We start from the raw sequence: 26,557 nt of genomic DNA on the forward strand, positions 1-26,557 counted from the left end.
TTTTTTTTGAGAAACATTTTTAGTTTGATTCTTGCTGTTATTTCCTGAGCTTTTGGAATTCTTTTCAGGAAGTCTTTGCCTGTGCCTATATGGCTTCAAGTGTTTTTCCTACTGGCAGTGTCAAGTCTTATACCTTGGTTTTGGTGTTTGTTTGTTTTTTGGTACTGGGGATCGAACTCAGAACCTTGCACTTACAAGGCAGGCATGGTGCCACTGAGCTTTTAAATCCCCGGCCCCCTTGGTCTTTGATACATTTTGAATTGATTGGTGTTCAAGGTAAGAGAGATTTAGTTTCAGTCTTCCACATATTGATATTAGTTTTCCTGCAAGCTTTTCTCCAAAGTGGATTTTTATTTTCTTTCTTTTTTTTTGTACCGGGGATTGAACTCAGGACCTTTGTGCTTGTGAGGCAGGTGGCGGAACCACTGAGCTAAATCTCTGGCCTTCTCCGAGTGTTTTTGGCTCCTTTGAAGAGTATCAAACTTCTGTAGTTGTGGTTGTTGCTGTGTCCCCTGTTACTCCATGTCTATTTTTATGACAAAACCATGCTGTTATTGTTACTGTGGCCATGCAGTGTAATTTTGAATCAGATGTTATGATGCCTGGTTTTGTCTGTTCTGAGTCTTTTGTGTTTCCATGTATTTTAAAATTTTGATTTTATTTATTTTGTTTGATTTGATTTGGCTTGGTTTGATTTATTTTATTTTATTTATTTATTTTTGGCACTGGGGATTAAACTCCGGTCCTTGTGCTTGCAAAGCAGGCCATCAAACCGCTGAGCTAAATCCCTGGCCTGGTTTGATTTTTTTGAGACGGGGTCTCCCTGTGTAGTTCAGTCTGGCCTTGAACACACGGTGGTATTCCTCTGTTGGCTTTCCTAGGGCTGGAGTTATAGGTGTGCACCTCCATGCCCAGTTCTACATGAATTTCAGGATTGCTTTTCTAATTGTATGAAGAATGTCATTAGAACTTAGATGGGAATTGTATTGAATCTGTAGATTGCTTTTAATGTCTTTAATGTCTTAAAAATATCCTGCTAATCCTTCTTCTAGTGTCTTCAATTTCTTTCCTCAGAGTTCAATAATTTTCACTGTAGAGGTCTTTCACCTCCATGGTTTGGTTGATTCCTAGGCATTTTGTTGCTCTTTGAAGATATTGTGGATGGGATTGTTTTCCTGATTTCTTTCTCATCTAGTTTATTACTATAAATAGAGAGGTTGTTGATTTTCATCCTATATTTTTAAAATATTTATACCCCTGTGGTTTGCATAGCTCTTCTTCCACTTTAATTTAAAAAGTGTATATGTATGCACACATGTTTCTGATTGACATTGCAGTTTTGTGAACTACTTACTGTCAATCTTAGGGATAGCTTAAATATGCTCTTATTATGTCTTAAGTGAACATCAACAAGGATGTATCATTTCATCTCTGATATGTTCTTTAGAGCAAGGGTCAGAAACACACCATCTAGGACTATCTTTTGGAACCATATGTATTTTTTGATTCCTGCCCTCAGCCCCCAAATGGACATAAGAATCTCTTTTGGAATTCTAAGCTCTAAATTTAACTGTTGAAAAATGTTATAGTTGTCATAAATATGTGTAATAATTGGTTTACTGTTTAGTGAAAACATTATCAATTATAAAGTATCTTGATAAAATTTTAAATGCATCATACTTTCTGAAAGTTTGTGTTCAACTAACATTTAATTTCAGGCCCAGAAGCCTTACCTGGTACAACGGAGAGGAGCTGAATTTGCTCTGACCACTATAGTGAAACATTTTGGAGCTGAAATGGCAGTGAAGCTGCCACATCTCTGGGATGCTATGGTTGGCCCACTGAGGAATATAATAGACCTAAACAATTTTGGTATGCACATGTTTTTCTGAGTTTGCTTTTTAACAAATTTCAGTGTGTATTATTTAAGTATTGCCTTATAAAATAAAAATGCCTATCCTTACTCATCCTAGACCAGCTGGTAAGTTTCAGGATGGAAAGTTTGTAAAAATATTTATTTTTTTAATTTACTTTTATAATGTTTTGTATACTTTTTGCTTTTTTCTATATTTAAAAAGATATTTGCGGGGCAGGGATTTAGCTCAGTAGCACTGCCCCTGCCTCACAGGCATAATAAGGTCCTGAATTTGAGCGCCGGTACCACAAAAAAGGATATTTGAAATGGATTACTATTTTTAAACTTTGGTTCTTTTACTACCCCAGCATTTAAATTAAAATCATGGCATTAAACATACAATATTGATTTTCCTAAACTATCTGGGAAAGTGCTAAATGGGTGGGGGAGTCTATAAATTTTTAAAAACTATTTGCTAAGTGATACAGACTTAATGTATTTGAATAGATGGAAAATCCCTCCTGGAAAGGGGAGATGGTCCTGCTCAAGAATTGGTGAATTCTCTGCAAGTTTTTGAAATAGCAGCAGCCTCAATGGATTCTGAACTTCATCCCTTGGTAACTAATGTAGAATTTCTTCAAATAAACAAATGGTCTAATGAAAAAGAATCTTGAAGGGCCAGTGATTTAGCTCAGTGGTTCTGCCACCTGCCTCAGAAGCACAAGGTTCCAAGTTCAATCCCCAGTACACCCCCCAAATCTTGAGACTTGAAAAGTGCAACTAGATGTTATCCAGTAATTACATTTTTATTTTGAATAACTATCTTCCTTCTTTACTGACAGCACAACTCTTGTGGGCTTTGTGAGCTGGGTGTATGAATGATAGAAACATTCAGTCTGCTGACTGAATGTGGGGCATTGTGGAAAGGGCTCTGAATGGTACCGGAGCCAGGTGTAAATAGAAAGGAAATCTGTAGCCCTGTTCAGACTATCCTAATGGTGTAGCTCTAAGAAAGGAAGAGCACAGGTAAATAAAACTGTTTCTAACATAAGAATAAAGGTAGAGAAGGAAATTACCTTCCAAACATGAAAATGATTAGTAGTAAAGACAGAACACTGGTTTGTGACTTTTTATTTTAAAGTATTATACTTACCAAAGAATTAGTACAGATTGGGGGGGTAATAGAGTAGAGAATTGTCTTGTTTGTTCATAAAAGAGAGTGTTACTCCTTCCATATGTCTATATTAGGAAGCTCTCTGCAATCTATATTATTCTAAAGGGCTCTAGTTCTAATTCTTTATTGCTAGCTATCATACAGAGAGATTGATAAAAGTGAACCTAGAGAGTAAAGAGTGAAGCTTTTTTGTGAGTACTGTAAAGAAATATGTATTTTTATTTAAAATTTTGCTGATAAGCTGAGCACAGTGGTCTATGCCAGTAATCCCAGCTTCTTCGGAAGCTTAAGGCAGAATGATTGCTTAAATTTAGGAGTTCAAGGTTTTTGTTTTGTTTTTGTCTTGCTGAGTTTTTGTTTTTTATCTACCATTAATCTGTCTGTGTTCACTTACCTCCATAATGTAGCAAATTACTTTTCAGCTGAAATGTAAGGCAACTCTATTGAGCAGGTTCTTGGCTCCCATCATTACTTTTGGTGTTCCACTCAACAGATATTTAATAATGGGATACTTTTATGCTGTTAGAATCAACATTTTCTGGTAAGCCAGAAAGTGGAAAATACTCATCGAAGTGTATACCTAAAGCTAAATCAGGAACGCTAAACCTAGTGAATGTACCTAAACCTAAAACAATGTTTCCAAATCTAGAGGAGGCTGGTGATCTTTGGTGCCATTTTCCTAGTCCCAAAATTTGGGAAAATTTTGAAAAAGTGGCTTTTGATGTCTGTTGATTTTGAAAAGACCTGAGTGTTCTTGCAGGCCTCAGAGAGGATATTGAGCAAAAGAAAAGTTCTGTAACTTTCTTTACTTTTGTTTCTGGAAGAGTTATATAATACATTAGTATGACTTTAGATTTTCTCTTAAGGATGTTTTGAATTATTTTGGAGCTATTTTTGGTTTTAGAGTTACATGGCATATTAGGACCATCTCTGAGTAGGAACTTTACAGTTCCATTTCAAATAGTAAATTCCCTAATTGCCTTTAACTTTTTTGTTTTTAGTTGGTACAGCATTTGCCTCATCTGTACATGTGCCTTCAGTATCCCAGCACTGCCGTGAGGCACATGGCTGCTCGTTGTGTAGGCGTCATGAGCAAAATAGCTACCATGGAAACAATGAATATTTTTTTGGAGAAGGTACTTCCCTGGCTTGGAGCAATTGATGACAGTGTCAAACAAGAGGGAGCAATTGAAGCACTTGCCTGTATCCTTTTTTATTTTGACAAACTAGAAATTTTCCTTAAGGATGGCTGAAATATAACTGAGTTATTAAAATAGCACATAACTTGCTTTGAGTTGCTTTTCAAATTTTATTTTGAAATATTTTACATTTTGTTACAGATATATTTTGTTTAAACTTTTTCGTATTGAAAGTTTAAAGAATTATTAATTTTAAGATAGCTTTTTAAGAGGCAAAATAGTTTTATGTACTTTAAACTAGTAACTGATCTGTTTATTTAGCTTATAATTAACATTAATATTATTCAGGTATTAGGTAGTGCCTATGTTATATACAGTAGACTGTTTCCAAACTTTGTTCATTTCTTGAGTGTAAAACGGTCAAAATATACTGTATTATGTAACTAGAAAAATAGAGTGAAGCCTGTTAAGGAAATGGCAGCTATTCTTCACCCTGAAGTTCCTGAAAGACATTTCTCAGAACAAAAAAAAAATGATCAATTCAGTAGAAAATTCATTTTAAAATGCTTAGGATTATAGGAGGACTGCATTTATTAGGTCCACTATATCCAGTTGGTGATTGTCAAGTTCCTTGTGGCTTTAATGTTTGATGGGTTGGGCTCCTAAACTTATTTACTGTGTGACTCACTTTATTCTGGCTGGCATTGGCCTTCCAGAAACTGAACGGGAATTTCTCTATTTAAAAAATCTTATTAATAAAACTTCCTCCAGCCCGATTTAAAATAATAGACACAGTTTATATTTTTAATCATGAGAAAGTTACATAATGTTTTCAGAAGAGCAACAATATGCAAATGCTGTTATAATTGCATCATAGTTCTTGAGTCATTCTCTTCATTCTGAATAGAGAGGAGAAAATGAGGTACCATTTTAGAAGTTTCAGTCTTGGTATGTTAATTTGTGAAAACGGTTTCAAAACCATCTAGAAATTTCCTTAATCATGTATTCAGGTGTAATGGAACAACTGGATGTTGGTATTGTTCCCTACATTGTCCTTTTAGTTATTCCTGTGTTAGGAAGAATGAGTGACCAGACGGACAGTGTAAGATTCATGGCTACACAGTGCTTTGCAACACTAATTAGACTCATGCCACTTGAGGTAAGTTTAAGATATTTGATTTATTTAAAGAACATGTCAGCTTTTTAAAAAGCATTATTTTGAAAATGTTAATGTTACATGCATTAAGATTTTAAATACTTTAATAGGTACTTTTTAAAAAACACATAGTTTTAATTTAAAACAAACCAGTGATTACTCATTGATACTATTCTAGAAATAAAACTGTTCCTATGTGCCAAAGTATAAATGAAAGGTAAGTTTGAGATTGTAATTAAAACCATAAAAAACAAATGAAGTTTCTGCGGGAGTGTGTAGCAAGACTGGAATGCTCATGTTGAAACATTTTGGAGTACATTTATGTGGCAGAAATAATGTATGAAACTGGTGCAGGAAATAGAAGTGTCTTGAAGCACGAGGTGAACCTATATCCTGCCACGAGGGTATTCATAATGTTTTCATGGGATTGATGTAATTCAGGAAATAGATATGTGTGTTGTCCATGCTACAGGATGTATCCATACTTTTTATTGTGGAATAGCATTCCACTGTATAGCTATATGCTATATGTTTTCTGTTTATGAGTTGATATTTGGGTTGTTGCCACTTTTGGGCTGTTATGAGTAATGCATGAACATGGTATACTTACAAATCTTTTTAGACGGGATCTTGCTATGTAGTTCAGGCTGGCCTTGAACTCACTATTCAGCCCAAGTTGGACTCAAACATGCAGTGATCCTCCTGTCTCAGCTTCCCAAGTGATGGGATTATAGGCCTGTGCCCCAACATTTATTGTATAAGTCTTTGTGTGGATGTTTACTTCTTTTAAGTAAATATCTGAATGAAATTGCCAAATTACATAGTGTAACTATTAAGTAAACTTCTAAACTAAAAACCAAATAAATGTACTATTTTATATTCCTACCACCAGAGCATGTGTATAGATTAGATAGCTTAATTTTTTTTTAAATTTTTTTTGGTGCCAGGGATTTAACTCAGGTCCTTGCGCTTGCAAGGCAGGCCACCGAACCGCTGAGCTAAATCCCCGGCCCTGGATAGTTTAAATTTTAAAATATGACTATATCAGATCAAATTGACACACATCCCAGTGACTGAGGAAACCTTTCTACATGTAGAGATACTCAACACATTTTCAAGACTATTTATTGTAGTATTATTTAGAGTAGTCTAAAATTGGAAACCACCATATTTCAACTGTGAACTATCATATTTCAGCAAACAAACCACAGACACATACAGTAATATTGATAACTTTTAACATAAGATTCCATTTTTATGTAGTTGAAGAACAGAAGAAATGGGATGCATATTTAGATGATGAATGTATAAGAAAATAAACAAATTACCATAATAGTGAAGTGATTTCCTCTTGGGGAATGATTGCCAACATGCTTTATTAAACTATTCAATTGTTATATATTTCCCTTCATACATATTTTATTTCAAACAAAAAATATTAATGTAACCAGTGTGACCAAGCAAAACTAGATGGCAAGTGGAAAATCCTGAGTTTGATCCCCGGTACCCCCCCCAAAAAAAACGACACCATTATTTCAAAATCTTGGTGTCATTTCTAAAATTTCTGAGTATATACTGTATTAACTGTAGTCAGAATGTTGTACAGTAGTAGATCTATGGAGTATTCATCCTAAATGAAACTTTGTACTCTTTAACCAATATCTCCCTATTTTTTTCTTGCACTTTGCCTCCCAGTAAGCCACTGACAGCCACCATTGTACTCTCTGCTTCTGTTTGTTTGAGGCAGGCAGCGGAACCACTGAGCCAAATCCCCAGCCCTTGCTTCTGTTTATTTGATAGATTTCACATGTAAATGAGATCATGCCATATTTGTCTTTCTGTCCCTTGCTTGTTGTGCTTAACATAATGTCTTCCAGGTTCTTCCATGTTGTAACAAATAAAAGAATTTCATTGTTTTTTTAAGACTGAATAGAATTCCATTCTGTGCCTTAATTTCTTTCTCATTGATGGACACTTAGGTTGATTCCAAATCTCAACTCTTAGGAATAATGCTGTAGTTAATATGAGAGTGAAAATTTTTCTTCAACCTGATTCCATTTCTTTTGGCTATCTATCTAGAGGTGGGATTGCTGGACTTATGCTGAGATTATAGGCGTGTGCCGCCACTCCTGACTTGGTCCTGTGCTTTTAAAAATACCGCAGATGTGTTTTCCTAGCCCAATCCAGTCACTTTTAGTATTCATCGAAGTGTTTAAACTCATTTAAGTCTTTTTAAATAAACTATTTTTAAATTACTTTTTTCTGTGTATTTATGTTTTTAAGACTTGAAATTATTTGATAACATCTGAGGGTGAAAAAATTGTGAATACTTTTAATACATTTTAAAAAATCATTTTAGGCAGGCATTCCAGACCCTCCAAACATGTCAGAAGAATTGATCCAATTGAAAGCTAAAGAGCGACACTTTTTAGAGCAATTACTAGATGGAAAAAAGTTAGAAAATTATAAAATTCCAGTACCAATCAATGCTGAACTAAGAAAATATCAACAGGTAAGTTTTGTACTTATTTTGTAAATAAAATAATCACTGTTCTTTTTGAGTGGACCGTGAAGAGTTTTTAAAATTGACTATGTCCTCTGTTTTATGTCTTGTACCCACTTCGTCTTTCATTTATGTAAAGATTTTTGGCTTGTACAAACATGTTTTTTACAAGAAATACATTTTTAATGATCTGATCACATTTATATTGTTTCTCTCTCCAACCTTCCTTACAGGATGGTGTGAACTGGTTAGCATTTCTCAATAAATATAAACTTCACGGAATACTGTGTGACGATATGGGTTTAGGAAAAACTTTACAGTCCATCTGCATTCTAGCAGGAGATCATTGTCACAGGTAATTTAAAACTTTATTATTAGGGCCAGGGATTTAGCTCAGTGGTTTCACTGTCTGCCTCAGAAGCACAAGGTCCTGAGTTCGATCCCCGGTGCCAAAAAAAGGAAAACAACAACAAAAACACCCCCTTATTATTAAATAAGATTTCCACATTCTGAAAAATTCTAACCAAGCTTGTTAATTGATGTTTTGCTTTTGTAAAGGGCCCAGGAATATGCAAGATCGAAATTGGCAGAATGTATGCCACTTCCTTCCTTGGTAGTTTGTCCACCAACATTAACAGGTCATTGGGTAGATGAAGTAGGTAAATTTTGCTCCAGAGAATATCTTAATCCATTGCATTATACTGGACCTCCCACTGAAAGAATAAGGTAAGGGCTGTACAACAATAACAAATATTTAAACTTTTAAGTGGTTTGGAAAAATAAAGTTTATTAAAAATGAATTTGAGTTAGCTTTTTTGGTTTTCATCTTATTTAAGGAGTTTGAGGGTTGTTTGGGAAGGGATCATCAATGAAGTTTATCACAAAATTCAGGGACTTTGGTGCCAGAGATGAAGGTCAGTGGTACAGTGCTTGAGTAGCATGCACTAGGCCAGTGATGGTGAACCTTTAGAGCCTTCAATGGCACAAATAGCCTGCAGCAGCATGCATGCCATAGGGTTGCCACCACTGCAGAAGGCCTTGGGTTCTATCTGTAGTACCACATGGGGAAAAATGTAATGATTTTAGTCATTGTACAGTCAGTTGAGCTTCCTAAGTATTAGAGGTTAGAAACTATAAAAAACCAAGCCCATTCTGCTGCTGTGGGGAGCCTTGTGATCACAACAGCATCTCCCTGTTTGTTGCTGTTACGTTTCATTCTTTATCCACTTCTCCTAAGAGTTCTCTTTTGCCTTGTTCTTCCCTCTGCTACAGATGCTATTTTATTCACTGTGGCTGCTCTGGCTACTGCCCATGGCCATGGCAATACTAAAGTTCTTGTAGCTTTATCCCCTTGCTACTTAAATGAGATATCTCTTATGTTCCTAAGCTTTATTGATCTTTTAAAGCTTGGCTAGTCATAGGTTTCTAACCTTCTGTATTATTAGCTAATATTATTAAATAATTTTATTGACATACTTAGTTTTATACTCAAGTGAGCACTTAACTGCTGAGGCACTATTTTAAGCACTTTACATTTATGTAAAATTGTATAGTCTCACAGTCATCAGGTCTACTGTTGATCCAGTTTGGAGATAAGGAGATTAAGACACGTGGCCTTTGTTCAATGATTTGAACACAGGCAGCTCAAAAACTTGGACTGAGCAGTTTAGTGTAATTTCTCATAGTTAGAATTCATTCATTTACAAGAGATCAGAATTCAACTCTAAATTAGCTAAACCAAAATTCATTACATTAGCTTGAGAATTTCAGAGATGGATTCTTGCTATAAGTACATCAAAGTACACTGATTTGCTCTTCCTCCCCACACATAATTTGTTAACATTGATCTCTCTTGGACTGTAGTCTGTAGTTGCGTTGACCATGGGCAGTCAGAGGTGCACGGTCTCCTAGGTTGGCAAATATAATAAATAGAACTTCCTAGTTTTGAGTTATGCCTCCTAAACCAGCCTGTGTGGTCAGATGATAAAATATTGTGACCAGGCTAGGTGTGGTGGCACACAGGCCTATAATCCTAGCCCTTGGGAGGCTAAAGCAGAAGGATCTCTGCAAGTTTGAGGCTGGCCTGAACTACATAGTGAGACCTGGTCTCAGAAAAAAGTGAATAGCAATATTGGTTTTAATGTTTCATCTCTTTGGTGATTATGGGGGCATGTGACATAACAGTCCTTACCTGCTCCAAGACAATATTGTAAAGGACTAGTATCCTCAGGCAGAGATGTTAGCAAATAAGGTTAAAATAACCACATTTTGGGCTGGGGATGTAGCTCAGTGGCTCCACCGCCTGCCTTGCAAGCACAAGGACCCAAATTCAATCCCCGGTACCAAAAAACAAAACAAAAAAAACCCATAAAATAACCACATTTTAAGTCAGGTGCTCATTTCTTTTCTAATCAGACTGAGTAGGGTAACAGAGTCACATTTTAAGAAGAGTGTCCTTTCATGTATCCATCCTGCTTATGTGTATAGGCCTAGAAGAGTTCATTAGGTAGATTAATGCATGTTATACTATAATAGCTGTAGTTTCACCATTAAAATTGTATTAAAAATTTGCTTCTTGGCCTTTTGGCTAAGATAAGTGTAAAATTATATTAAAAAGTTTGTAGAATAACACAGGCAGCTCAAAAACTTGGACTGAGCAGTTTAGTGTAATTTCTCATAGTTAGAATTCATTCATTTACAAGAGATCAGAATTCAACTCTAAATTAGCTAAACCAAAATTCATTACATTAGCTTGAGAATTTCAGAGATGGATTCTTGCTATAAGTACATCAAAGTACACTGATTTGCTCTTCCTCCCCACACATAATTTGTTAACATTGATCTCTCTTGGACTGTAGTCTGTAGTTGCGTTGACCATGGGCAGTCAGAGGTGCACGGTCTCCTAGGTTGGCAAATATAATAAATAGAACTTCCTAGTTTTGAGTTATGCCTCCTAAACCAGCCTGTGTGGTCAGATGATAAAATATTGTGACCAGGCTAGGTGTGGTGGCACACAGGCCTATAATCCTAGCCCTTGGGAGGCTAAAGCAGAAGGATCTCTGCAAGTTTGAGGCTGGCCTGAACTACATAGTGAGACCTGGTCTCAGAAAAAAGTGAATAGCAATATTGGTTTTAATGTTTCATCTCTTTGGTGATTATGGGGGCATGTGACATAACAGTCCTTACCTGCTCCAAGACAATATTGTAAAGGACTAGTATCCTCAGGCAGAGATGTTAGCAAATAAGGTTAAAATAACCACATTTTGGGCTGGGGATGTAGCTCAGTGGCTCCACCGCCTGCCTTGCAAGCACAAGGACCCAAATTCAATCCCCGGTACCAAAAAACAAAACAAAAAAAACCCATAAAATAACCACATTTTAAGTCAGGTGCTCATTTCTTTTCTAATCAGACTGAGTAGGGTAACAGAGTCACATTTTAAGAAGAGTGTCCTTTCATGTATCCATCCTGCTTATGTGTATAGGCCTAGAAGAGTTCATTAGGTAGATTAATGCATGTTATACTATAATAGCTGTAGTTTCACCATTAAAATTGTATTAAAAATTTGCTTCTTGGCCTTTTGGCTAAGATAAGTGTAAAATTATATTAAAAAGTTTGTAGAAGCTGGGCATGGTGGCGCACGCCTGTAATCCCAGTGCTCGGGAGGCTGAGGCAGGAGGATCGCTGTGAGTTCGAGACCAACCTGGGCTACACAGCCTCACTCGACTATGTAGTGAGACCCTGTCTCAAAAAAAAAAAAAAAAAAAAAAAATTTTTTTTTGTGTTTTGCAGAATTCCTGTTTTCTAATTTTACTTTATTTTTAATAAAGGTTACAGCATCAAGTAAAAAGGCATAATCTGATAGTGGCTTCCTATGATGTTGTGAGGAATGATATAGATTTTTTTAGGTAAGAAAATTTTTTTCTTTACAAAAACTTTGTATCAAATTTGAAGATATTTGCTCTGCATTTTGGCACATAATGTTACTGCTTCCAAGATTCTTCATAGAGTTCCTGACATAGTAAAAGATGCTAAGCTTTTCTGTTTATTCTCCCTTAGGAATATTAAATTTAACTACTGTATTCTCGATGAAGGCCATGTCATCAAAAATGGAAAAACAAAATTGTCAAAAGCAGTAAAACAACTGACTGCCAATTACAGAATTATTCTTTCTGGAACACCAATCCAGGTAATTATTTATCCTTCCTTTTCCTATTTAAAAAGTTTTGTTTTTTTTTTCCAAGTGGAGAATATAGATTTGGCATCTGGCAATTCATTAAATAAAAGATTTGTTATAATTACATTACTTTTATGGCTGTATTTAAGTGAATCAAGTTTAAAAGGCCATGTTTAAAAACATGATTTTAGGCTATGTAAATAGAAATCTACTCCACACTGGCATTTTCCTTTTGTAGTATTGCACTGCAATCTGATTTAGCACTGAAAAGCTAGAACGAATTTAGAGATGAATCATAAGAATAGAAGTGTGAATGCCTGAGTCAGGAAAAATCGAAGGAAAACAATTTTAGAAGTTTATCTTAGAAAAGGAAGTAGTTGGATGAGTGTATAGATCTCTTCACATACTTTGAAAGTCTGTTGCCTGACTTCTGAGCTTCTTACCACTCTTAAAATTTGCTTATTAAGCAAACACCACTCATTTTAGTAACCATAAGAGATAAACTTAATTACAAACCTTTCTAAATTTATCACAACTTTTGAAAAGTCCATTTATGAAGGGAAAAAATAACCTTTAGACTTGAATTACCAAGATTTATTTTGCTTCAATTTAAAGTCATTGGGAGGCATCACAGTAATTTTAAATAGGTTATTATTTTTATGTAGTTCAAACATCAATTGAAGTTTTTTGGTTTTGTCTGGTTAAAGGCCCTCTTTCCTCCTTTTTCACCTGAACAGTTCAGTTCTGAAGTTGTAAGGTGAGTTCTTACACTGTAGAACCTAAGTGGGATTACAAGGGTATCCATGTGGGGCCACCCAGCATAGTGAGCAAGAAGGTGGAGGCTTTTGGGATTTGGGAGGGCATGTTATGAACCACATCTCTTGGGAAAGTATCCAAAATGGAAAAGTGCTGATAGCCTTTTTTTCCCCCTACGAAACTTCACCAAAATTGAAAAGAATCTATGCCTTTGTCTCATGACCCATAAATACTGGATGTACCACAATGAATATATTCATTTATGTATCATGAATATTTAATAAAAGTTTAAACATGACTGGACATATAGAGTGGTACCTCCATTCACAAATTTAATTCTTTTCTCAATTCTGGAAGTATATACAGTAGTACATGTATGTTTGTGATGTGGTTGCAACCAGAATCATGGAACGAATTCTGCAATTAGAATTATGGAAAGAATCAAGTCTGTGAACCAATGTACCAGTGTAATCAAATTGTCACAGATTTTCTTTGTTGAAGACCTGACGATCGTTGGACAAATTTCCTTAATCTTGCTGTTAGTTTGAGATAGAGGATAAATTAAAAGAATCAGAAACCTGTTTATCTTTCTGCCCTTCTATTTAGTCTACTTTACAGATGCTAACAGTAGGGTATAAACGCTATGGACCAACTCTTACTATGATGGAGACTAGCGGATTTCCCTCCAATAGAATATTTTCTCCTAGGATATTGATGTGAATTTTACACATTAAAACAGACTTACACTTAAGAACACGGCAATAATCTCTGATCTATTACATCGTAATGGGCTTTCATTAATGTTCCAATTTTTAAGTATATGGAAATAATCCCAGTACAAAAGATAACTTGTGTTCCTCATTTTTATATTCAGAACAACGTTTTGGAGCTGTGGTCTTTATTTGATTTCCTCATGCCAGGATTTTTGGGTACTGAACGCCAATTTGCTGCTCGATATAGTAAACCTATATTAGCAAGTAGGGATGCTCGAAGTTCCAGTCGAGAACAAGAAGCAGGTATGACATATCACTGTAAATCCTGTGTTAGCAAATATAATTTAATCTTTTCTCATTGGGGGTAGTAGCTCATGCCTGTAATCCCAAGCACTGAAAGAGGCTGAGGTAGGAGAATAACTACAGTTCAAGGCCATCCTGAGCTACATAGTGAGTTCAAGGCCAGTCTGAACTACACAGCAAGAACCTGTGTCAACAAAACAAAAATTAATCGTAGCTTTTTTTGAGCTATTTTTTCTTATTACCAGGTGTTCTTGCAATGGATGCACTGCACCGTCAAGTCCTGCCATTTCTTTTGAGAAGAATGAAAGAAGATGTTCTTCAGGATCTCCCACCTAAAATTATTCAAGACTATTATTGTACTCTTAGTCCTCTCCAGGTTAGGAATCTTGTGATTGTTGTTATTAGTGGTATATTAACAGAATGTTTCTATAAGCCACAAAGGCATTGAATAGAGGTGTTACCACTTTGGTGATCTTTGGTATTATCAGTCTAATCTATCCTTTACTTCCTTAGCCTTGAAGAATATTTTGTTTCAAGCAGGTATAATAAGGCCTAAATGAATCTGTTTAGAAATGTGGATATGAATTTAGATGTATAGCATCAAGACAAAATCCAGTATCATGGTTGCTTTCTTTTCTTTTCTTTTTGTACCAGGGACCTTGTGCTTGTGAGGGAGGAGGCAGAAAGTTTATCTGGTTAATAGAAAAAGTCATAAGATTATATTGAGGAGGAAATGTAGTAGTCCTCTCTTTAATCCATGGAGGATATATTCTAAGACCTCTAGTGGATGCCTAAAACCATAATGAGCACTAACCCTATACATACTAGGTTTTATTCTTACCATAGATTTTATTTTTTTAATTCTATATTATTTACTTTTTTTTGACTTTGTTAATGTTCCAGAGTCTTGCACTGCCGAACCATTCCTGAGTCTTACGATAGAATTTAGCAGCCTCAGCATAGGATTATTTTTTAAAGTCAAGATCTTTCACCTTTTCACTTTTATAAAGCACTCTATGACTTCTCTTTGGCATATCCAAATTGCCAGCATTATTAATCTTTACACTTTGGGGCCATTATTGAATATAAGAAGAGTTCCTTGAATATGGCACTGTGATACCATGGTAGTTGATCTGATCAGGGAGACAGGAGTAAAAGACTAATGGACAAGAAGCATATATAGCATAGATATACTTAACAAAATAATAATTCAAATCTCTGGCAGGAAAGATGAAATTTCAATGTACTACTCAAAATGGCACATGATTTAAAATATATGAATAGTTTATTTATCTAATTTATCTGATACTTTAGGACCATGGGCAACTAAAACTACAGAAAGCAAAACATGGATAAGGAAGGGGATTGAGGAGCTTACACCAGTGTTTATTAGGGTCAGAAATCTGATCCTATGAGGGCCAGGGATTTGGCTCAGTGGCACCATGCCTGGCTCGCAAGCGAAAGGTCCTGAGGTCGATCCCCAGTACCAAAAAAAAAAAAAGAATCTATTATGAATGTTAAGTCATCTTCACAACGGTATTGTTGTTAATACCCATTTGTGCAAGTAAGGAAAGTAAAGCAAATAAGTAACTTGCATATGGTCATAGAGCTAAAGTAAATAGGCTGAGTTTCAAACCTCGGGACACTGGGACCTCATCCTCCTTAAGGTATTAAACATTTTCTATAAGAGTTTGAAATTTTGCCTTCTGCTAGTTCTGATGTTGTACATAGAGACTATTATCGGAGCACTTTGTTGCGAGCCTTTCCCAATACTTTTCTGAAATAAATAGAAACTGTTTCTTGTCTTTGATGTAGCCTCTAAGTCAGAATTTTCTGTTTGAATGTTTATGCTTTAGATTAGTATCAGTCTGTTTCAATATTGGAGCTGATTTACTACAGTCAAATGAATAATACTACAAATAATACTACTACAGTCAAATAAATAAAAGACAATATGTAGGCATATCCAGAAACTTAGCTTTTTCCCCCGTCCGTTGTGTAGTTAACCTGTTAGCCAGTACTAATCTAGTCATCTTGGGTTTAGTTAGCAGAGGACACCATTCTGGAAGCTTAGGGTTCTGTGCTTCTATACATCACTTCTCTGGTCCCTCATTTCTTCATTTGCATAACTTGAATGAATATTTCTTGAATATTTCAGGGATAATGAGTTGAAGACTTTACAACAGAAACAATAAAGGAAATATGCTCTAAGAAAAACATCTGTGGCATTGTAATGGTGTTGCTGAAATATTGGCATAAAAAAGTTATTTTAAGGAAGGGTACTCCAGAGGGATGTGATATTTTAGCTTTGCTTAGTATCCACAGGGTTATACCATGATTTATGTTTTTTAATACTCTAAATTTTATTCTCTTTTGTACTATTTTAGCATGTGCAGTGCAGGCATCCAGAACCTAAGTATATGGGTTCTCTTTTTCGTTTAACAGTAACATTCTTTCGAATTTTGTTCTCTTTGAATAATCTTACTTTCATTTAAGGAAGATTTTTCTCATTTACTCATATAGTTGCTTCCTTTTATTTGTACTTGTTTTCCTGACCAGTGGGAAAATGGAGTCTAAAACTTTTTAATACTTCAGTAGCCATACTTAATGTGAACGTAATTTTAAAGGAATTTTAACATTTTTTCCTAAATGGATTTTAAAGGAATTTACCAATTTGTGAGTAGAGAATTAATATTTTGGCCTTTACTAGCTATATTCTGAACAATGACAAAATGTAATCATTTTCATGGGATGATTATACAGGTTCAGCTCTATGAAGATTTTGCTAAGTCACGTGCCAAGTGTGATGTTGAAGAAACAGTTTCTTCAGTTGCACTTTCTGAAGAAACTGAAAAACCAAAGCTTAAAGCTACAGGTCATGTATTCCAGGTACAGTTTTGGTATATGTTTTAAGTGTTAAGGAATATTCTTTATTGGGGCAATTTTTAATATGCATTCCTGAAATATGGGTTTATTCAATTTTTTCAATACTGTATGTACATGAAAATAGGTTGAAGTACCTATTTAATATTAACTTAATATTAGTAATTAGAAAGTACTTTAATATCACATGTACAAAATCATAAGCTAAGAGGCAAAAGAAAGGGGATATGGTTGAATCAGAGAAGAAACCATATGGAGTGTGTTTCTCAAACATAATGACTTGAAATAATAGCCTAAGTTCACCCTTCTCTCTCCCCACCCTATTAAATTAGAATACACTACTGTGTAGTTAGACTAGGGAGCCATTTGCAAGTTTATAAGGTCCTGAAGAAACTTGTACACACTGAAGTTTGAGGAATTTTTTTGAGATGATGCCTGGTTCTAGAAGCATCGTGTCTGCATTATCAGTTCCTTTGGGAAAGCATGTTAAAGGAGCTGATGAACAAGATACTCTTTTCACTATTGAGAAACTCACTGTCTAATGGATGACATAAACAGACATAAACAGTTTTTTCAAGTTATAAATGGCCTCATAAACCAGGTATGGTGGTGCACACCTATAATCCCAGCACTGGACTACATGGTGGATTCAACAGCAGCCTAAACTACAAATTAAGACCCTGACTAAAAAGAAACAAAAAGCCTCAAAAATACATGTAAACTACGTAAGAATCACAGATGAGACATTTGAACTGGTTCTTGAAGGAACAAGTTTCCCAGAGAAGAACTGGGAATTTTAAATAGATGAAATAGCTAGGAAAAGGTAGAAATACAGATATTTGTGGTATATGAAATGGACTTATATATACTTTTCTCCCCTCTTAAAGGCATTACAGTACTTACGCAAACTCTGCAACCACCCAGCACTAGTCTTAACACCTCAACATCCAGAGTTCAAGAGCATTATTGAAAAACTGGCAGTTCAGAATTCTTCTCTTCATGATATTCAGCATGCCCCCAAACTCTCAGCTTTGAAACAAGTATGTATGTTTTTTAAAATGCTTTTTCCTAAGATTACTGATATTTACCACTTACTTTAACATTGAGCTTGTTGATTTTTAAATACATTTTTTAAAAGTTGTATGCCAGGGACGGGGATTTAGTTCAGTGGTTCTGCCACCTGCCTCATAAGCACAAAGTCCTGAGTTCGGTCCTATTTCCCTTTCCCCAGAATCTTTAATCTACTTTCTATCTATGAATTTTACCTGTTTTCAATATTTCAAGTAAGTGGAATCATACAATAATTAACATTTTTGTTTTCTTTGCTTTTTAATTGCTTTATTAATTTCACATTTTTCTGTGCAGATGTGTTATAAAACTTTTGTTGAAAGAAATTTAGTTGGATGCAGAGGCAGTCTCTAGTTAGAAGCCAGCAACCCAGATCCTTCTGACACCTGGGAATAACCTCAGGTTCACAGTAAACAAATCAGTAAAGGCATGTTGGGAAAATGCAGTGAAACAGAAAATATTAGGAATCACAGTATCAATATTATGGAAAATAGCAAAAGTCAAGGCCTAAAGCCAAATTCATTATGATGGGCATTGTGTTTAGAGAGTTTCTCCATAAGAATAGTCTCTCAACTGCAGCTCCCTCAGTTTTCTTCTCTTTTCTCTCCTCTCCATCAACATTTCTGTATCATCTCCATATCTTATCTCTGGTCTGCTTACTGGGTATGGCTTGTCAAAAATTAGGTGCAAGTTGTCAGTGAGCCTGTCCCCTGCCTTGTTTTCTGCAGGCTGGTAACCTTCATCTCCTCCCGAGGGGTGGTCTTCCTCTCTGTTCTGCATGGGCTGCTTGATTTTTTTGTTTTCCTGGTGGATGCTGGCTATGATGAGATATTTTTTTCTGGGTTTTTCTTTTGGTTTGTTTGGGATTTTTTTGTTGTTGTTGTTGGTACTGAGTTACATTCCCAATCCTTTTAAAATTCTTAAATTTTGAGACAGGATCTTAAGTAGTCCAGGCTGGCCTTCAACTTGTGATTCTCCTGCCCCAGCCTCCCAGAATGCTGGGATTATAAGCATACACCACCACACCCAGCTTCTGGTTGTTTTTCTAGGCCTGTCTCTGTCGTTTCTCCTTCCACTTCTTGCCATGACAGTAGGCCCTATGGACCTGTTCCAGTTTCCCTAGGCCTGTTGCTAGCCGTCCATGCACAGGCCAGCTAGTAGGCAGGTGTAAGTCTCTGTCTGTCCTTTTATGACTAGCTTGTTTCACCTAATATAGTGTTTTCAGAATTTATTCATGTTGTAGCATATATCAGTGATACATACTCATTCTTTCCAGTGCCTGAATAATTATCCATTATATGGATTTGCCACATTTTTTGTACTTTTATAGTTAATTCGTGGACTGATTTGAGGATTGTTTCCACTTTTTGGCTATTATGAGTAATTCTGCAGTGAACATTTGCTTACAAGTATCTATTTGAATCCTTCATTTCTTTTGGATATAGACCTGGGAATTGACCTTGGGATACAGACCTTGAAGAATTATTGGATCAGTTGGTAATTCTTTGGGTGTTTTTTTTTTGTGGGGGGGCGTTTGAGACAGGGTCTCACTATGTAGTTGAGACTGACCTGGAGCTCACTATAGCCCAGGCTGGTCTCAAACTCAAAGCAATCCTCCTGCCTTAGCCTCCCCAGTGCTGGGAGTACAAGTTGGTAATTCTGTGTTTAACATTTTTTAGAACTACCAAACTATTTCCCACAGTAGTTACACCATTTTACATTGCCACCAGCAGTGTATGAGGGTTCCAGTTTGTCCAGTCCTCACTAACACCTGTTTTGTTGGTCCGTTTTTTCTTTTATTCTAGCCATTCTACTAGGTCCTATCTCATTATGGATTTGATTTGCCATTCTCTAATGACTAATGATGTTGAGCATTTTTCAGTGTGCATCATCTTTGGAGAAATGCGTGTACAAGTCCTTTGCCTGCTTTTTTGTTTTTTGTTTTTCTTTGTTTTTGATGGGCTTTTTGTTGAGTCTGAGTTCTTTGCATTCTGGATGTAATCTTTGCCATATATGATTTTCAAATATTTTCTCCCTTTTTAAAAGTTACCTTTTCACTTTCTCCATAATGTCCTCCTTGGGATTTTTTGTTTTGTTTTGTTTTGTTTTGTTTGTTTGTTTTGTTTTTTTGAAGCAGAGTCTCTGTGTAGTTCAGGTTGGCTCTGAACTCACTATGTAGCCCAGGCTGGCCTCAAACTCATGCCGATCTTCCCTCCTCAGCCTCCCAAGTGTTGGGATTACAGGTGTGCGACACCACGCCTGGCCTCTATGGTTTAAAAGGTTAGATTATGTTGGGTATGGTGGTGCCCATCTGTAATCCCAGCGCTTGGAAGGCTGAGGCAAGATGATTGCCACAAATTTGAGGCCAGCCTGAGTAACACAGTGAGTCAAGGCCAGCCTGAACCTTGTCTCAAAAACAACCACAAAAATAAATAAATAAAATTAAACGGTTGGATTAAATGAACCAATTTTGAGCAACAAAGTGTAAGCACTAATACTAATTATAATTAGTCTTAAAAATGTTGTTCTTGGGTCAGGGATTTGCTCAGTGGCAACGTGCCTTCCTTGCAAGTGCAAGGTCCCAAGTTCAATCCCCAGTACCCGCCCCCGGAAAAGTGTTCTTCAGCTGAGCATGGTGGCATACATCTGGAATCTCAGTACTGAAGAGAGTGTGAGGCAGCTTGATGGTAGAGTAGCCCTGGGTTCAATTCCATTTTACTGTAAAATCTAGACTTCTGTAATAATTGTTTTAGCTTAGGAATTCTAACAATCCCAGGTTATTCCATATTCATTGAGGATTTTTCTGTTTTTCCTTTTTTTTTAAATTGTTCAAAGTGAAAGTTCTGTCTCAGAAGAGAGATTGCTTTTTAAATAAAATCTAAATATGTATATTTAGGGGGAAAATCTTACTTTAAAAAATCTGTCACTAGAAACCTTCTTAGGAAATAGTCATTCCAAGAGAAATTCTGCCAGAGTCAGAACTAAAAATTTCAGCACGCTTGAATGATGAACTAAAAGTCTAAGTGAAATTTAGTGAAGATGAGCAGTCAATTTTTAAAAAAATCTGCATGCATAAATATAGATTTTTTTTGGGAGATACAATAAACTTTCCTATGGGGTAAAGACATTGAATTTCGTTTTGACAGGTAGTGCACTAAAAGCCTAACATTTGAGTTAGTTACCAGTAAATTAAACTTATAGGATCTTGGGTGGGATTCATAACAATGTAAATGGCCCAAATGAGGGCATCGCGCTGTCACTATTTTATACCAAACTGACCAGAATTTGAGTTTCATTTATAGTTTGGGGCTCTACACTTACAGAGTGGTAGGTTGCAATTACAAAAGCTCTAGAAACCGTTTTATATAAGGATTTTAAAACTCAGGACAGGGGCCGGGAATTTAGCTCAGTGGTTCCACTGCTTGTCTTGCAAGTGTAAGGTCCTGAGATTGATCCCTGGTACCAAAATCAATCAGTCAATCTCAGGACAATTTAGCCTATATTGAAATTAGAGTGAGAAAAAGTTGAAATGCTACTAGGGAAGCAGCTGGACTCTCAGACATGCGTGTCAGGGTCTTGGAGGTGTTGGCAACCATTTTCTACAGTCTAATAATAACTGACTTTCCAAGGCACTAAGGTAGTTTCTATCACAATACCCGGAGTTTTTCAGTCACCCTGGGCAGACTCAGGTTATAGGAGAGTATTAGGAAAATTAAAATATTTATGTTGCCAGACAGGAATGCTCATATCAAATGAATTGTCTATACATCCGGTAGGATAGCTTTATGGAAAAAAGATTCTATTAGGAAGGTTATCTGTTAAGTATGGGCTTAGAAAAGAAAGTCATAGATGCGTATTCTTGTTGTGTCTGATCATCTTTAAGTCTTGTGGTACTGCTGCCAAGAGACTGAGATGATAGAATTAGCATGAGACAGACATGATGATAAATTCTCACTCTCTGACTCCTATTTTAAAAGATCTGTGTAGACTATCCCACTGATACCACATTCTTTGTTCTGGGAAGTACACAGTCTCATTCTCTCCTGAGGATCCCTAGATGGGACTTGAAAATAAGACACTTAGCTTGGATAGTAATACAACTGCACATTTGGGGGCAAGCAGTAGGGATAATTACATTTATTAGACTATTCTATTCAGAGGAGTGTGCCCCAATATTCAATACGCCTGTTTTGTGTAATAAAAATTCAAACTTGTAGGGTTATTTGGCAGGAAAGTGAGAATACTGTTCTTACCCCAGCATATAATGGACAGTGTGTGTGAAGTGTCATTTAGCAGAGGCTCATTACAGACCCAGAGTGAAAGGTTTTTATTGGGGGCTGGTGACATATCAACATTCTTGACTCCCAGGAGGCAAGTTTGGCCTAAATCACATTGTTGGTATAGAACTTTAGGCCCAGTAAACATTCTTATCAGTTAGGGACTATTAGTAAGATTCCTGAAATCCAAGCTTCCAAACTTCAGCCAAGACCCAACCTTACAAGCCGTTTTCTAAGGAAAATAGTGACCAGCTTGTTAGGTTTATACTTTTCTGTACAACACATTACATTTGGAGTTTTCCTGGATGGCCTTTAGGTTATCTTTCTCATCTGAGCATTTGGTTTTGTTAAAGTTTTCAAACTTTTGATTTTTTTTTTATACCTCTTACTATAAAAGGAGACAGCATCTTGCATTAAGATCTTACATGTTGGTTTTGTGCAGAAGTCAGTGTCAAAGTTTCTAGCGATGAAGAGGACTACTATTGGATGTACTAATTTCCCAGAACTAAATACAATTCTCATCGATTTTATTCACTCAGTTATTGTAGTTAGGAAGTATAAGTCACAATAAACTATTTAACTTGCAAGAAATATAAAATAGCTGTAGGGATATTTGCTATTAACGATCTTGGTCTGCAGCTGTAGAAGCAAGCTCCCTTTCCAGGAACACCAGAGATCTAGTCTGATACTTTGAATTCTACCATATTAGTTTTGTGGGGGCAGTGTACGGGGAGGGGATAGAACTTAGCACTTTGTGCTTGCGAGGCAGGCAGCGGCACCACTGATGTAGATCCGCAGCCCCATATTATGTTTTTGTCATACTTTTTTCTTTCATAATTTTTATAAAGCATTTGCCTATGGCATCTTTTTTGTCATTGTTACTTTTGGTAAACATTTAGTGAGGCCCTAGAGACCCTAAAAGAACTAAGGAAAAGAGAAAAAGGCCTGTTAGATGACCCAGAAACTTTAAGTCTGAGAAGCCCCCAAACTAGCTCAAGATGCTGCAGGGTGACAGATTGCGGCCCAAAGTACTAATCTCTTTTCCAAGTTACAGGTAAATTTAACCTCTTTTTGCCATAGAAATACTTGTCACAGTGAGACTGATTGTCTACCTTTATTGAACACTTGTGTAATGATTTTTTTTTTCCCCCCAAGTTGCTGTTGGACTGTGGTTTGGGAAATGGCAGCACTTCAGAGAGTGGCACAGAGTCCGTTGTGGCCCAGCACAGGATATTGATTTTCTGTCAGCTTAAAAGCATGCTTGATATAGTAGAACATGATTTGCTCAAACCTCATCTGCCTTCTGTCACTTATTTGAGATTAGATGGCAGCATACCTCCAGGTCAGAGGCATTCCATTGTTTCCCGGTAAGTGGCTCCAAAAATTTTATTATTATAAATCAAGCTATAACAAATGCATTACAGCCAGGCATAGTGGCACACACCTATAATCCCAGCACTTGGGAGGCAAAGGCAGGAGAATTGTGGCAAGTTTGAGGCCAGCTTCTACACAGCACGACCCTGTCTCAAAAGAACAAAAAATAAATAAATAGCTGCATTTATATAGAGTCTGCCTTGCTAAATATTTCCATTGGCTAAATATCTGCAGGGCTGGGATTTTATCTCAGTGGCAATGCTCCTGCCTCACAAGCACAAGGTCCTAAGTTCTGTCCCTGGTACCAGAAAAAAACAGAACCTCTCCTATCTAAATAACTTCACATATGTTCTTACTGAATACAGTAATTCAGCCCAAATCAACACCCTTTTTTAAAAAGCCAGGTGTTGTGGCTCACACCTGTAATCCCACTTAACTTGGAACGCCAAGGCAGAAGGGCAAATTAGACCTTATTTCAAAAAATGAAAATGAATGGGGATATAGCTCATTATAAAAGACTGCAGAACAAACAACACAGTTTAATACAAAACTAAAGAAATACGTGATTGAATTTTTTTAGTGAGGAAAAAGTGTGACTATATTAGGAAAGCATTCTAAAAATCATGAAAGAAATTTAAGACAGCTACTTTCATCTTCTTAAGGAGCTATCGTAGGCAGAAGCAAACTTATAGCTAAAATCTCCTCCTGTCTGTTTTCCTCCTGAGAACAAGTTGGAAGCTGGCCCGTCTAGGAAGCAAAATTAGGATGGTCTGCAGCTTCTGCTTGAAAAACATCAAGGGTTGTTGTTCTAAAAATACAGATGCCTAGCTCCTGTCCCAACCCTGCTGACTTTAAAAGTGGGCGTGTTTTATTATCTTTTGGTATCAGGTACCAAACTCAGGACCTTTTTGCCTACGAGGCAGGCACAGCACCACTGAGCTAAATCCCTGGCCCAAAAGCGGACATTTTAAACAGGCATTACTGAGAGACTGTTAAGCGCAATACAGTTAGAGACCCAGAGAGGGACTTTGGAGGTAGAAGGTCCAGACTTGACTTCTGATTGTACTGTTTAAGCCATGTTCCCAGTCTATAAAAGAGGAATGGTAGCAATATCCTTAATAGGGCTGTTGTAACAAGTAACAGTGCACTCTCATAGGATATGATAAATGGTAGCTTGTTCAGTACTGTTTTTAATATTAGTAAATAATATCCTTCTTCCTAGAAGATAGATGGCCTTTATCACTATTTTCTAGGACTTGTAAATTAGAACAACTCCAAACATACTCATCTACCTTCCTTGAATGACACTACCTGTTCCACACCCTTCTGTCTCCATACTATCAAGGTTTATATTTGAGTTGGTTTTCATTATAATTGGTGTTTATATTTTTGCAACTTAGTCATTATTAAATTTCTGGTAAGCTTTAGAGTGCATTATACTAAAGCTGTTATGTATTTTAAAAGGATATTTTCATCTTGTGGTCACAAAAATATCCATTTCATGGGTTTTAAAGCAGTATTTTCATTCACGCTCTTCAATTTTTATAACACAGTCTTTTATAGAAGCCTCAGTAAGAAATGTACTAATTTGATTTTTTGATATCTATACTTCCAGGTTTAACAATGATCCATCCATAGATGTTCTCTTACTTACAACTCATGTTGGTGGCCTGGGGCTTAATTTGACAGGCGCTGACACAGTTGTCTTCGTGGAGCATGACTGGAATCCCATGCGAGATCTACAAGCCATGGACCGGGCCCATCGCATTGGGCAGGTAAAGGTCACCTCTCTCCGGTTTTTAACGTGCATTAGGGAAAATACTTCCCCCTAAGAAGACAGACTTGTTTCAAATTTTTGCTTTGATGTTAAGTGTTGTGACCTTGGACAAGTCCCTTAGCTCTTGTGTGGTATCACTTCTTCCTACATTAAATGGAGTGCCCAGACTGAGAAAACCTGGGTCACTGTTCTTTCCTAACATTCTGTGGTTTTTGCAAACATTTTGAGCTCCCAAGGCAAAATAAAAACCCAGTCCTAATTAGGTTAACAGAAAGTACTTGGTACAAAAATGTAAGCCCCCAACTAGGTAAGCGTCATAGTATATCAGTTTATGCTATATTTGTTTAACTTTTTCATTCAGAAACGTGTTGTTAACGTTTACCGACTGATAACCAGAGGAACATTGGAAGAGAAAATAATGGGTTTGCAGAAATTCAAGATGAACATAGCGAATACTGTTATTAGCCAAGAGAATTCAAGTTTGCAGAGTATGGGGACTGATCAACTTCTTGATCTGTTTACTCTTGATAAGGTAACAAACTTAATTTATCTTTAGTGAGTTCGTAGGCTTCCTGGGACTACTATATAAACATATTAAAGGGAATAGCAAAAGGCATTCACTTTAGTCTTCATTAGAAAACTGAAGGAATTTTTGGTTCCCAGATAAAACTCCTCCTTATATTAGCAGATGTTTGATTGCTGCCTGCATTGTCTTGCCCTTGGGTTTCTTAGTCCTTTCCTGCTAAAGGGCAGCTTATCACTGGAATCAGTAAGCTCCTTGGGTCAGAGTTTCTGGCCTTGCTTCCTGTTAGTGATCTTAAGCAGATTAACTTCTGAGTATCTACACCTATTTAACTGCTTAGTTGTGAGGATACCATAAAATATATAAGTACTTGGAAAGGCTACCTAGAGTACATTCTCAACAGTAGCCGTTATTGGATCTAATAGTCTATAATCAAAAGGATCGTAAGTTGGAAGGATTAGATAATGTAAGACTTAATAGGATTGGATGTAAAGTGCTTTGTAGGTTCAGAAAATCAGCTTCATACTCAGTACAAATTAGGGCAAGAAAAAGCATTTTAAAGTGAAATTTAAAGCCAGGCGTGCTGGCGCACACCTGTAATCCCAGCACTCGTGAGGCAGGAGGTTCGCTGTGAGTTTAAGACCAGCGTGGGCTACATAGTGAGTTCCATTTCACTCTAGGATTGGATGTAAAGTGCTTTGTAGGTTCAGAAAATCAGCTTCATACTCAGTACAAATTAGGGCAAGAAAAAGCATTTTAAAGTGAAATTTAAAGCCAGGCGTGCTGGCGCACACCTGTAATCCCAGCACTCGTGAGGCAGGAGGTTCGCTGTGAGTTTAAGACCAGCGTGGGCTACATAGTGAGTTCCATTTCACTCTACT

At 36.5% G+C, this 26,557-nt stretch overlaps 1 protein-coding gene and 1 pseudogene across 1 annotated transcript in view; one reads left to right on the forward strand and one right to left on the reverse strand.

The window, feature by feature from the left end:
* Positions 1-26,557, forward strand: part of Btaf1 (B-TFIID TATA-box binding protein associated factor 1) — a 100,951-nt gene that overhangs the window by 72,311 nt on the left and 2,083 nt on the right. The window contains exons 22-37 of the mRNA XM_010632100.1: positions 1,719-1,872; positions 2,363-2,472; positions 4,031-4,232; positions 5,179-5,327; positions 7,684-7,836; positions 8,061-8,182; positions 8,386-8,553; positions 11,656-11,733; positions 11,885-12,014; positions 13,633-13,774; positions 14,020-14,150; positions 16,538-16,663; positions 17,545-17,697; positions 23,158-23,369; positions 24,992-25,151; positions 25,515-25,685. Of these exons, the coding sequence (XP_010630402.1) occupies positions 1,719-1,872; positions 2,363-2,472; positions 4,031-4,232; positions 5,179-5,327; positions 7,684-7,836; positions 8,061-8,182; positions 8,386-8,553; positions 11,656-11,733; positions 11,885-12,014; positions 13,633-13,774; positions 14,020-14,150; positions 16,538-16,663; positions 17,545-17,697; positions 23,158-23,369; positions 24,992-25,151; positions 25,515-25,685 (2,361 nt within the window). The remainder of the gene's footprint in view (positions 1-1,718; positions 1,873-2,362; positions 2,473-4,030; positions 4,233-5,178; positions 5,328-7,683; positions 7,837-8,060; positions 8,183-8,385; positions 8,554-11,655; positions 11,734-11,884; positions 12,015-13,632; positions 13,775-14,019; positions 14,151-16,537; positions 16,664-17,544; positions 17,698-23,157; positions 23,370-24,991; positions 25,152-25,514; positions 25,686-26,557) is intronic.
* On the reverse strand, positions 18,226-22,806 carry LOC104867688 (annotated as a pseudogene).

The sequence above is a fragment of the Fukomys damarensis genome, unplaced genomic scaffold (genome assembly GCF_012274545.1).
Source record: "Fukomys damarensis isolate Sample0158 unplaced genomic scaffold, DMR_v1.0_HiC HiC_scaffold_20, whole genome shotgun sequence".
Taxonomy (NCBI): Eukaryota; Metazoa; Chordata; class Mammalia; order Rodentia; family Bathyergidae; genus Fukomys; species Fukomys damarensis.